Raw genomic sequence first — 11,825 nt, forward strand, 5'->3', positions numbered from 1 at the left:
GCGAACCTCATGTTTTATAACGTTGAGAATTGACCAATACTTGTGGAAGAAGAATAATGCCTCTGAACAACTGACAACGCAATTTAAATTCTAAGTCTTTTATTTGATAAGGATATAGAATTTTTTTACCTTAATCACAAAAGCTGTGATGCCACATCAATTATTACAATATTGGTCAATCCTGCTCCATATGCAATTTTCCATTATATTGCAATAAGTACTTTAATGCTATGTATATCAGCAATTGTTCCCTAGTCTGTTAAAGTAACAAAACAGGAAAAAAAAAGTAAAACCACCAAATGCCCTTTTATGCCAACGATCCCATCAGCTTTTAAAATTGTCTGGTTGGAGAGGGTAGAAGTAAGGGACATTCACAAAATTGGCCTAATAACGTAAGACATCACCCACTTTCCTTGCCATCCAATATTCTTGCCAAAAGCCCAAGTCTTTTAACTGAATCACTTAAAACGCGACTCATTTTATCACCCTGTTGTCGCTTTTGAAACATGAATTACCGTTCATGTTCTCGTGAAGGCCACTTATGGAAAAAGCCTACTTTTGTCGCATTTATGAAGCCTTAAAAACAAGGCAGAAGGAGCACCATGCAGTTCAGGCCAGCCTCCCCTCTCCTGCTCCCTTCCGAGCTGTTTTATTGCACAAGGAGATCAATACTCGATGGATTACATCGTGATTTAAGTCCCAACACCAGAAGCATGTTCCCTTTTGTCAACGGCCTGTATTACATAGTTTCTGAAAAAGGAAAAGTTGACTTTTGTGGTTAATCTCTAGCGTACAAATGCTGGTATTTCATCTAGTGGCTCCACTGCACTCCTCTTCCCTGGGGCACCCTCAAGGTCGAGAGCTGTTTCCACAACGTTTCTTGCATTCTGAATGAGGACAGGGTGGAATCCACCCTTCTGTGTTTTACAGCTCTTAGACAGTACCATGGAAGATGCAACTGTGGAAGCAACTCTAGCTAACCAGTATCTGAGTATGGCTGGTAACACTAATCTTGCCCAGTTTAATTATACTTCTAGTCTTGCTATTTTTTACAGTATCATAAACCCTGAAGATAATACAAAGTGCACAAACTGAGCTCTTAGCATAGTCCAAGCTTTTCCTGCAGTTTGAAATATACTTTCAACTAGAGACTCCTTACATATAGAATTTTTGGTGATTAGGTAACTATATATAAAAATACATTTGCTTTCCCTTCCCATCCCTACTACTTGAGATACCAATCTATGAAACCTCAACAGTGTATGACTATTTCCTTTTAAAATTCTTTTGAGGTTTGGCTGGTGTCTGCTGGTACTGCTGTTATTTGTGCCTTGGTTTGTTTGCTTTTGTTTTTTAAAGCTTCACAACTTAAACATCTTTTTTTTGGTGACATAGAAAAAGAAACATGAACGAGGGTGCATTTTTTAACTTTTGTGTATGTCCCTATTCTAGATCCCCCTCTCAAAGAACAAAAAAACACAAACACAAAAATCAAAAAAAAAAGAAGTAACTCAACAGTGCAACGTAACAAAACAAATAGCATTCCAACAGTTTGGCAAGTGATGAGTTCACCTGAGATTAAGTGATTTTTAGGCAGTCTGTAACAAAATGCTGCTTTGCGAGAATAGTAGAAAGGCAACAAATTATTAAAAGAAATCAAGAAGTTATACAATCTTGATGGAAGTCTATTAAGTTTTTCTACAAACTCTGCAACCCCCCCCCCTATCCCCACATCTGTTGCTTATCTACTACAGTAGGCTGCAAAACATACAGCAAGAAGGATTGGCTTGAAGGCATTTGATGTTCGTAAATAAATCCACAATAGGATCCAAGCTGAAGAGGTGATACATGATCAGCCTACTAGGACAATTCTGAGCATGTGCATATACAGGTAAAGTCCAGGCTACATTAAATAAAAAGAGGAAAAAGTCAGTGCATTTGTCAAAGTCTGTTGCTCTTGGTGGTTATTTTTTTTTGCCAAAGCCTTCCTTTGCTCCTTATTGTGCGGACCACAAACAAATTAAGAGAAGGGGTAACAACAGTCCAGCATAAAGGGAGAAAAAAGCTGTAGTGACACTGAACTGCACAACGTAAGCAGTGAGCATGTGCACATGTGCAAATTTCCAAATCATAAGAGGAAGACTTCCCTCTCTTACAATGTGGTTTGAGTGTTTTTGACACACATGACTGTAGGTTAGTAAGGCTGCTCCTAGTATGTGCCAGTATTTAAGGGGGTTGGGGTAGGGTGGGGAAAGAGAGAAAAAAGTAAAGAGCTCAGGTCTTCAAGCATGTGGAGCAGTCCTATAATGTTACTGTAGGCTTCAAACCACGATCACAGGTTGTTTTCATGTATTCACCATACAGGCAAGAGCAAAACCACTTCCTTTGAAAGCATATCTCCACAATGACACCCTGACCTTCAACACGGCAGGTATGATTCAAAACCCAAGTGAAGTCAACTCTTCAGGATAGATTCCTTCAACGAGAGGGGCAAGATGGTCTGTCATCTGTGGGTCGATCTGGGTTTGGATCAATCTAACCAAAAGAGGAAAAAAAAACAAACCACAAACAAGGCATTTTTAGAGTCCGTCCTAGAAATAAACCTAACAACCACCCCATCAAAACCGGCAAGGCTAAGGCAATCACAGAAATAAATGGTACTCCCAATCCAAAGGTTATCCATATAACTGAAAAACCTTTAGTCAGAGAAAACTTGAGTGAAAAATTATAACTAGGTATAGGGGAAAAATGCAAACTACAGGCTGATGGTAATTTAAGGGTAAGCATGAAGAACTAATGCAAAACTTGAAGAAATCTGCTTTAGTAGCACAGAAGTCTGATTTATTTTACACTAAGAAGACAACTTTACTCCTTCACTAAAAATGTAACTTGAAAAATATTTCAGAAGGCGTTTTGCTTCCAAAGACAAAGTTATCAGTAAAGAGTCACTCTGCTTTTACTTTACAAGTAATTAACCCTCAAACACTCCATGAAACATGTTACAGGTTCACGTGTTCCACATCTTACCATTTCCTTTCTACAAGAGGAAGAAGGGGAATAACCTGCTAACTTAGGTCCCCAAAACTGGATATGGAAAGAATAGCTTAATTGTACAGCATAGTCAACATTCTTATCAGCTAATTTTATACAACTGTACATTTTGAGGACAAAAATGGCTTCTTTCTCAATCTATAAGTCTGTAAAATGAAAAGGACTTGAGTTGTATTCTAGGGTAAAGCAACAGCACAGTCCTCAAAGGAGTCTCCAGAACACAAAAGCCATGCCCTTCTCTGCCCAGAAAACAGCAGATTAGTGTTTCAAGAGAAAAAAACAAAACAAAAATCAACAGTGGGTAAATTCAGGCAAGATTTAGCCAAAGGACACTATTTTAACTTCTGTCCTGTACCACTGGCTTTATCCTGAAAAATACAAAACATGGAAAGCTCTTGAAGTTACATCAGTTACTGAGTGGCTTTCATGGAAGTAGAAGTGCAGGCAGAAGTGCTGGAGAAACCCGTCAGAAAATACCCTTTGTGACTTCTCTACATGGAACTCCTGAAACAACTACTAGCAGAAGCAAAAACACAGAGCAGTTTTAGAAAGAAGTAGAGCTGAAAAACGTGGTGTGCATCTGTAGACCCAAACCATTGGTGTTAGCCAATTAACCAAACATAGCTCATCCAAGTTTTTAATCATCAAGTTGCTAAGAGGGTATGCAACAGTTTGGCAATTTCTATGAAGCATCAGGATTGTGAAGAATCCTGAAAGCGATTTGATGCAATTCACCTGCAGTTTGCTAAAATGAAGTCGCCTTAAACCCTGTGCATCATTTTAATAATGATGTTTAGGAAGGAGGAACAACTTCCTATGTTTATTCCACAAGACAGAATTCAGAAAAAAAAAGTGAGTTAATCACCATATTCTGTCTGAGGTACCTACTTCTGAATAGAGGGGTGGAGGCAGGAAACGGAACTCCTGGATGTATGCAAACAATGGTCCTGGAAGCGCTCTCTCAAAGTCATCACAAGCACCTATGGGTGCAAGGCTGGACTGTCTTTGTTCCTCTGTGACCACTTCTGCATAGCTAGGAGGTGCTGCAGGGAAAAGGCACATGCAGTTCCACCAAAAAGTTCTTACGTAGGTCAAAACACAGAACATGATAGATATTAAAACTTTTATCATCGTAAAGGACTTCAGCAGCTGTTGAACATGAAAGGCATGGTAGGCTGCTTTGTTTTCCTTCAAGATCATGCTCAAATCCAAGAGCAGACCAACCACTGCTTATGGTGGCTTTATAACTTAAAGCATCCCCAGAATACTGAATTTCTGCAGGAATGACATAACACTGCATTCCTCTGTGCTCCACAAATTCAAGTCTGGGATTCATACATAAAAAAGGGATGTTTAGTAGATTATGTGACAACAGAGGGAGTGAGACACAGAGGTTCTTCTCCAACAAGAGATTTCTCCACTAAAATGGTTTACATTCTCTTTTCACAAAGCCTTGGCTACTAAGGCTGGTAAAGGATGCTGTCAACTGCCACTACCACAATGCCTCGCAACCAAGGATGCAACTGGGATACTGGAGGCAGGATGGATTTTGCACAGGTAACAGTGCCATCCTGCACTCTCACTTGTGCCAGCTCCCAAGCAGTTCGATTTCACTGCTGGCCCATGAGAGGAAAGCAGGGAGAGAATCCTCCTCTTCTCCAGAGGACAAGCAGGTGGCAAGGAAACATCCACAAGGGATTTCCTGTGGCCTTTGTTATGAAGGATGTAATTTGGGTCTGTTTGCACGACAGCCATGAATAAAGCAGACAAAAATGAAGACAGACTAGGAAGATGATTGGGATTTTGCATTCTCGAATTACCTTCTGGTCTTTCGGGCAGTGTCAGACCGAGCCAATTCATGTTCATGCTACACTGGCTGCTCACGCTTGATGTTCTGCTACCGAACGGGTGTAGAGGAATGGTACCAACAACCAGTGGTAAGTTAAGGAATAAATCCATGGCGCCTGGAATATCAACATATACCTAAAGAACAACAGAAGAGGTGTATGATTAAAATCCAGGTTCATATGAGCACTTCATAATTATTAGACTTTAACTATCAGGTTAGACTAAATTCTCTATCCATGGAGTGTTCCATACGGAACTTGTTTCTTATTGTTAGTTTTAGGGTCAATGCCCTGATGGAGCCAAAAAGCTCCCCGAGTCAGAACCAGCTCAGGATTCTTAACATGAGCCCTCACGTGGAAATGTCACCTACTCTTAACACATTCACTTAGCTGGTGCACAACTGTTTTAAGAACATGTGTGATTTAAATGGAATTTAGTTACAGGAGGCTAATCCCAGGATATGCATTACTTTTGTAACCAGCTGGCACAGAATGCTTTGCTAGCTATTCCAAGAACGGCGGAAACTACTCATGCTCGAGTGAAACAGACCACCCAACGTACCATCAGTGAATACTCCACACGGATTATGCTACAGTCCAGGATTGAAGGGGAAACAGGTGGAATCTTCAACTGTTTGCCATTCCAGGTTTCTGTTTTGCCAGATGACAAGGATTCCCCACGCAGGTTGGCAACAAGCTGTTTGACTTCCTTCATTTTCCCTTTGGCATAAAATGCCTGTGTTTGGTAAATGGCTGCCTTTGGCACCACCACACGGGAAGAGCAGTTCTCAATCTCAGCAAAGATCTGAATTGATTCACCTGAAACAAAACAGAAATTTCATGTTCTCTTTACATTTGCAAGGCATCTTAAGCCAATTGCCACATTCTGTGTATAATGCACTGGGTACTGCTAGTGATGCTCTAACTCAAAAAACATCCACTGACACAAACAGGAATAGGATCACCAGGAGCTGATCTCCAAGAAAGACGTACAGATCTAATAGGAGCAGGTGTCCTCTGACAATCTGGAGACCCAGCCCGCGTCAGTGAACAACATTAGTTGCAGTTAAGAAAACAGCAATAAGACTGCTGAATGCAGACTGAGGTGATAAGAATAGTTTACATATTTCATTTATATAAAAGTACCAAGTACAAACTGTCATTTTAAAAAGGAAGGAAAAACATTTCCTAGAATTACTTCTGTTACGTACCTGGGGTGTAGCCCTTCCTCTCAATTTTGGCACTTAAGGATATTGGGCCTGAGGTACAAAACCAACAACAAAGAGTCTTTTCTTTTGTGCCTGCTTGGGGTGACTGCAAAAAAAAAAAAAAAAGAACAAGATTGCCCATTTAATTAAAGAGTTCCATGAATCCCTTCATGCATTTGAATTGACAGAGAAAATTCTCCTAATGTACTTATTACCTATTTTGATAAACACAGACAGTTTTATTTAGAGGAAGAACTCAAGGAGTTTCAATGGCACTATGCAGATAAGGTTGATTCTAATCCCTTTACTCATAAACACACTGCTTTTGCTGCTACACTTCATACCACAGTCACACTTAAAACAGCTTTTATACTTAAATACTGTGTAACTTGAGAAAAGGCTTTATAGCCTACATATCCCAACATATTACTGGCAGAGCTTTTAATTTTTCAGTAAACTAGAACATCTTTCCAGTACGCCGTATTTCAGAAACAGTAACTAAGCTAAAGTACTGTAACCTTGAATCCTGCTATTTCCTCTGTTTCAGAATGATCCCGTTTCATCTATATTAAACAGACTTTGTTATTTTACACAGTATCATGATTTAGGACTTGATCCAAAGACCATTAAAGTCAAAATGGGAGTCCTTTGGTTTTAATGGAATTTGTGCAAGGCCAATGTCCCTTTGCAAGTCTGATTTTTCACCCATACACACAAGAAAACTATTTCAAATGGACTTTGAGGGTGTCTGTGTGTCCCATCCCCCCCCACCCCCCATAGATCAGGATTTGAGGAAGAAAAAAACCAAGAGGAATTTTAGGCTAGATTGAAATCAAATCGTCATTGAAAGCAGTTGTGGTACTGAAGTTATTTCAATGAAATGACATTTCAGAAAAAGACTCTGCAGAACTGTGATAATTTCTCCCCATTGGTAGAAAACCATCCATATGGAAATTATCAATTATGCACATCAGCACATCTTTTACTTTGCATTTTTAAGTTAGCAGACTCTCTCTGTAATATTCTTTTAAAGTTTCACTGTTCCTTCCACAGATTGTTCTTTATTTAAAAATAAAAGAGGAACAGTTCCCAAAATTTTCCTTCTTAGTGACAATTTCACAATTTAGTATTACCGATTTAAACTGACAAAGCCATTTTACATGTTTTAAAAGCAAAGCAACTCAAAGTATGGGAAAACGTAGCTTTCAAAATACCAGTAGTCACAGAGTTGCTGAATTGATGTAATACTTAGAAGATAATCTTTAACTAAACTAGTGAATAAATAAGAGGTAAAATTAGATGTGGATATTGTTTCAGTTATACTTTATTTTTATGCCAGAAACAAAGAGTGAGTAATTCTGTCAATTCTTACCAGTAATGAAGGAGTGTTGATATCTATATGTTCAAAGACTGTAAATTCCTTCTTTAATTTTACTGGTAGAAACCAAGGCCTATGCAATTCGGCTTTCACCCAATAGCGCACACTGCCATGTCTGCCTTCGAATGAGGTAGCAAGTGGTCTGTGCAGGACACAAATGTCAAAATTGAGTAAAGTCTGTCTAATAATGATACAATTGATCAGATCAGGGATTAGTATCTAGAACTGCATTTTTAATGCACTGTAGCATTTAATACAGCGTAACTTATTTGCAAAGTTTCCGTATCTCAGAAGAATTCAAGATTAAAAGCGGGAGAAGAAATCATCTCCAATTCATCCTACTATAGTTTTGCATAGATTTTAAGAATCAATTAAAGAATTGTACTAGAAAATGCCAGCAGAGTACACATTTCCTTTAGACTTAAGAGGCCACTTTCACGTCTAAGAGCAAAGCTTGCCCTTTTAAGGTCAAATTAAGACTATCAACTTAAATTTAGCATTAGTGTCAACCAGTTACTGGTTCAGATACTGTATTTTGTACATCATGGTCTACTGTTTACTTGGCTGGTATCTCAGTGTCCGTAGACTGATTTTAGCTGTAACTCAGCAATTCTGCAGTTTTGCCTTAAGCCAAGTAAATATTTCAACTTAAGAGTTCTTAAGAGAGAGGCTACTTTAAATACCTTCTAGCCTTCCTCTACCCTGATGAGACCAGCTCAAAACATCTGTATTACGTACAGATGTACATATGTAATTATATGTAAGTCATCAAGACTATCTGCTCTTAAATTTGACACATGAAAAGTCCTTTTTGGGAGCTGGAGGAAAAACGATGTGGAAAGGATCTCCAAGCCTTTCAGCATCACCTTTTTATCCTGTAACATCACAAACGGAAAGACAAAAGATCTTTATATTCCAGTTATTTCCAATTAACAGTAGTTTTCCATAACTTATTTTCTCCTTTTATGCAAATTTTTTCCTATTTTACTATGTTTTGAACACAGTAATATATAAACTAAGTAAATAATTTGCAGAGCTTCCTTATCTTCCACAGGGAATACATAAAACTAGCCATGCTAGTACTTTTCAGTTACATGTTTGACTTCTCTATTTGCACATCTGAAATGTTTATCTCCCCCCTCCCCAATAATCAAAAATAAAGGATTTTCTAATGGGTCTTCCAATATTTCATCCTGCCCCACAGTCTTTAAGGCAAATATCAGTAAGCCCAGTGTGTCTTCTTTCTTTCCACTGTTGCTCTGCAGTTTTAAGTAAATTTTGGAAGTATTCTATGGACACAAAACAACAAGTAAGTAGGCAGTGTAGAACTTCAGGCTTTTAATATCAGCCTTTGTTTTCTCAAGTATTATCAACAGCTGGTTTCACAGTAATTCCTTAATGTCACTTAGAAGCTGTGTTTTGACCAACGGTTGTGGTATTTCGCTAGCTGCTTCACTTCAAGCATTTCACGTCCAACGGGTAATGTTCTGTTTTTTTTTTTCAGATTTATATGTCCCTTCTAACTTAGGGGAAGGTCAGTATTAGGCTTCTTTCTTTCTGTAGTTGAGAAATGCTAAGTTGTCTTTAAAAATCTCCATGTACACAGTTCTTCCTCCACTGTTCCAGTAAGATCTACTGTTAAATCCTGTGTTGTTCACTTTGAAGCAGACCCGTAAAAGCATTTATCATCTGCAGGTTCTGCTAAAACCAGCACCTCTAATAAACAGATGGTTTATTAGCTTTAATATTAGGTACTGAGCTATTTCACATCACACACTGCCAAATTTTTTTCAACCTTTATGACTTCACTGCTTGCCTTTTATAGCAAAAGGCTCCTTTTTCCATCCATGTCAAAGACTCCCTCTCTGTTCCTGTGTATTTAAATTTTATTACAACTCGTATTTTTAGGCAATTTTTGTATTGGTAACTCTTTTAGGTATCAATCTTCCATTCACAATGTCTACATAGCACATTTCAGACTTGAGGCGAGGGAACAACATCTTAACGTTTCCGTTCTCCCTCTTGCTTCACCACTAATTTCTGAGACAAATGGGATTAGGGATGGGAATTCTTCTTGATTCATCCACCCATCCTCCTGCTTACTTCCACCCAGGCTTTCTGCTTAAAGGCCAGCCTGGGTATGTACACCCAAAAGGAGAACAACCTCCTCTGTTGTTCAAACACAGTTAAACTTGCCACCTCTTTTCCAGACTGAGCCCAGGCAATTCAGCTCTGATCTTATCTCTAGTTCTGCTGGTCTGCATGGCTCCAGTAAACTGCTGGTTGGGTTAGAAGGTACCTCAGCCACTCTGCCAGTACTCCCGTCAGGGTTTAAATTCTCCTCCCTCCTCTTGGGAAGGAGTAAGATATGCAAAGACCACTAAGTCAGTAGGACTTGGTCAAAAGAAACTGGGCAGCAATGATCTTCAGTTTTGTTGAACTGAGGAGGAAAAAAAAAAAAGTGTGTATCGGTTTAAAAGCAACCTCTTCAGTTTAATGAGATTATGTCCTCCGCTGCATGTCGGAGCACAATTCCTACTACCACTGAAAAGGTTTCCCCTCCACCCACAGCGGGAGTTTGGCTCAGGCAGATGGGCAGCAGGGCCCAGGACTGTGTGCAGGCACTTACGTCTGTGGAAGCTCGAAGCTGAATGCATATTCATGCCTTCCCGAATGGATGGTGTGGAGGCCTTCTTCTGAATTGTCATCGTCTAGGAGGGAGAAAATAAAACCAACACACTATTCCACCTGCACAGATTTTATACATTACATGGGGCTTCTTTACCAGAACAAAAGGGATTTACACACTCATTACAGCACTTAAGAACGTGGTGTCCCAGACACAAGGGTCTCATGTCCATTCCTATTACCTGCGGGATGAAGGGAAAACTCTTACCCACGGAAAGGGTGAGATCGCCAGATTCACCTTCCACAGAAGCAAAAGTTAATTTGCTTTAATTTAGACTCCCACCCCTGAGCACTGACACAGTTGCAACTGCTGCCATTTCAAGGCCTGCCTGCAAGACTCGTAATGGAAATCACGCTTTCCACTGCGATTCCTCATTAAAACTGAGCAGAGATGGCTCTTTAACAGCATTAAGTGGTCTGCACAAAGTCTGCTGCGTAAGATTAAATTTAGTAATTCAGCTGCCTTTTATCTCCTGCCTGGCAACACTGTCCAGAAATTAATCACAAAAAAAAAAAAGAAGGAAAAAAAAAAAAAAAAAAAAGGTGTACAAGCACCACCTGGAAAGTACCAGACAAATTCACAGGCACAGAAAATGGCAAGCTGCCCGACTGACACGGTCTACAGCTAAACTTTTTTATTTTATTGCTAGGTTCACTTGATCGTGCTTAGACAGCAAGATCCGGATATTTTCTGGTCCCACCGAGAAAGCCAACCTTTGTTTATGGTCATGATTTCTTTAAACGCTGCATGAAATTCGCAGTTTTATTCTGACGTGTTTACCATAAACCCAGAAAAATGCTGACTGCATCAAAACAGAAAGTTGAGAGAAAAATAACTGAGCATCTTGCGCATAAAAAAGCGCCGGAGTAATAAAAGGGGATATAACGAGACAATGAGAAAGGCGACCAATTATATTTAATGGGCTGGAGCGTTAATGGAGGCGCACAGGAGGATTTTAAGTTCCATTGTCCTGCAGAAATGCCCATACTCCCCTTCCTGCAGCGCGCTGCAGAGCGCCGAGAATATTTTAAAATTAAAAAAAAAAAAGGGATAGAATAAAACAGTAAGAGCCCACCGGCAAGTTATATCGACACAAACGCACCTTCAGCGCGCAACATCGAGGAAATAAACGCCAGGAAAACGCGCCGGGCTGCGTTTTTATTTTTGAATAATAATTTTTATTTTTTTTTTCCCTGGCGGGGGCGTGGGGTGCGCGCGTGTGTGTGTGTGTGTGTGGGGTGGTGGGTTCGGGAGAAAAGGCGATCGCTGCTTTTCGGCTGCGGCTCTAATTTCCCAGCACGGCGATGTCTCCTCCTCACGGACAAGTTCCCGTCCTGCCTCCCCCCTTCTTCCTCCTCCTCCTCCTCCTCCTCCTCCCTTTCTGCCAGCTCAGCAGTCCCGCCGAGCCGGGCGGCCGCTGTGGTAAACAAGTGCTGAGCTGTCAATCAGGGGCCAGGCTGGAGCAGGAGCCGACCGGCCTAAACCGGCGCGAGCGGATCCCCAGCCCGCCCGCCTCATATACATACGGTATACGTTACACCCGCCGCATTCGCTCAGCAGATCCGCTCCCCGCCGGCCCAGGGAGGGAGGGAGGGAAAGGCGGGGCGACCCGCGCTCGCCTTCCGCCGAGACACCGCCGTCCCTCCCGGGGT

At 40.5% G+C, this 11,825-nt stretch overlaps 1 protein-coding gene across 1 annotated transcript; it reads right to left on the reverse strand.

The window, feature by feature from the left end:
• Positions 1–593: 593 nt before the first annotated feature.
• On the reverse strand, positions 594–11,320 carry ARRDC3 (arrestin domain containing 3). Its single transcript, XM_026866615.1, has 8 exons — positions 11,276–11,320; positions 10,114–10,195; positions 7,479–7,626; positions 6,110–6,212; positions 5,461–5,717; positions 4,872–5,034; positions 3,940–4,094; positions 594–2,535 (listed from the first exon to the last, which is right to left on the reverse strand). The coding sequence occupies exons 1-8, from the start codon at positions 11,289–11,291 to the stop codon at positions 2,479–2,481; spliced, it is 981 nt and encodes a 326-aa protein (XP_026722416.1). The 5' UTR covers positions 11,292–11,320; the 3' UTR covers positions 594–2,478.
• Between the last annotated feature and the right edge of the window lie 505 nt (positions 11,321–11,825).

The sequence above is a fragment of the Athene cunicularia genome (assembly GCF_003259725.1).
Source record: "Athene cunicularia isolate RWA chromosome Z unlocalized genomic scaffold, athCun1 chrZ_part3, whole genome shotgun sequence".
NCBI classification, from domain to species: domain Eukaryota; kingdom Metazoa; phylum Chordata; class Aves; order Strigiformes; family Strigidae; genus Athene; species Athene cunicularia.

Bases quoted from the DNA above. Each gene is read 5' to 3' on its own strand.
- ARRDC3 (XM_026866615.1), bottom strand. The intron at 6,213-7,478 runs GTAAGAATTGAC...TTTTTTTTGCAG, and splicing joins TCAACACTCCTTCATTACTG to TCACCCCAAGCAGGCACAAA. The intron at 5,718-6,109 runs GTACGTAACAGA...GTTTTGTTTCAG, and splicing joins GAGGAAGGGCTACACCCCAG to GTGAATCAATTCAGATCTTT.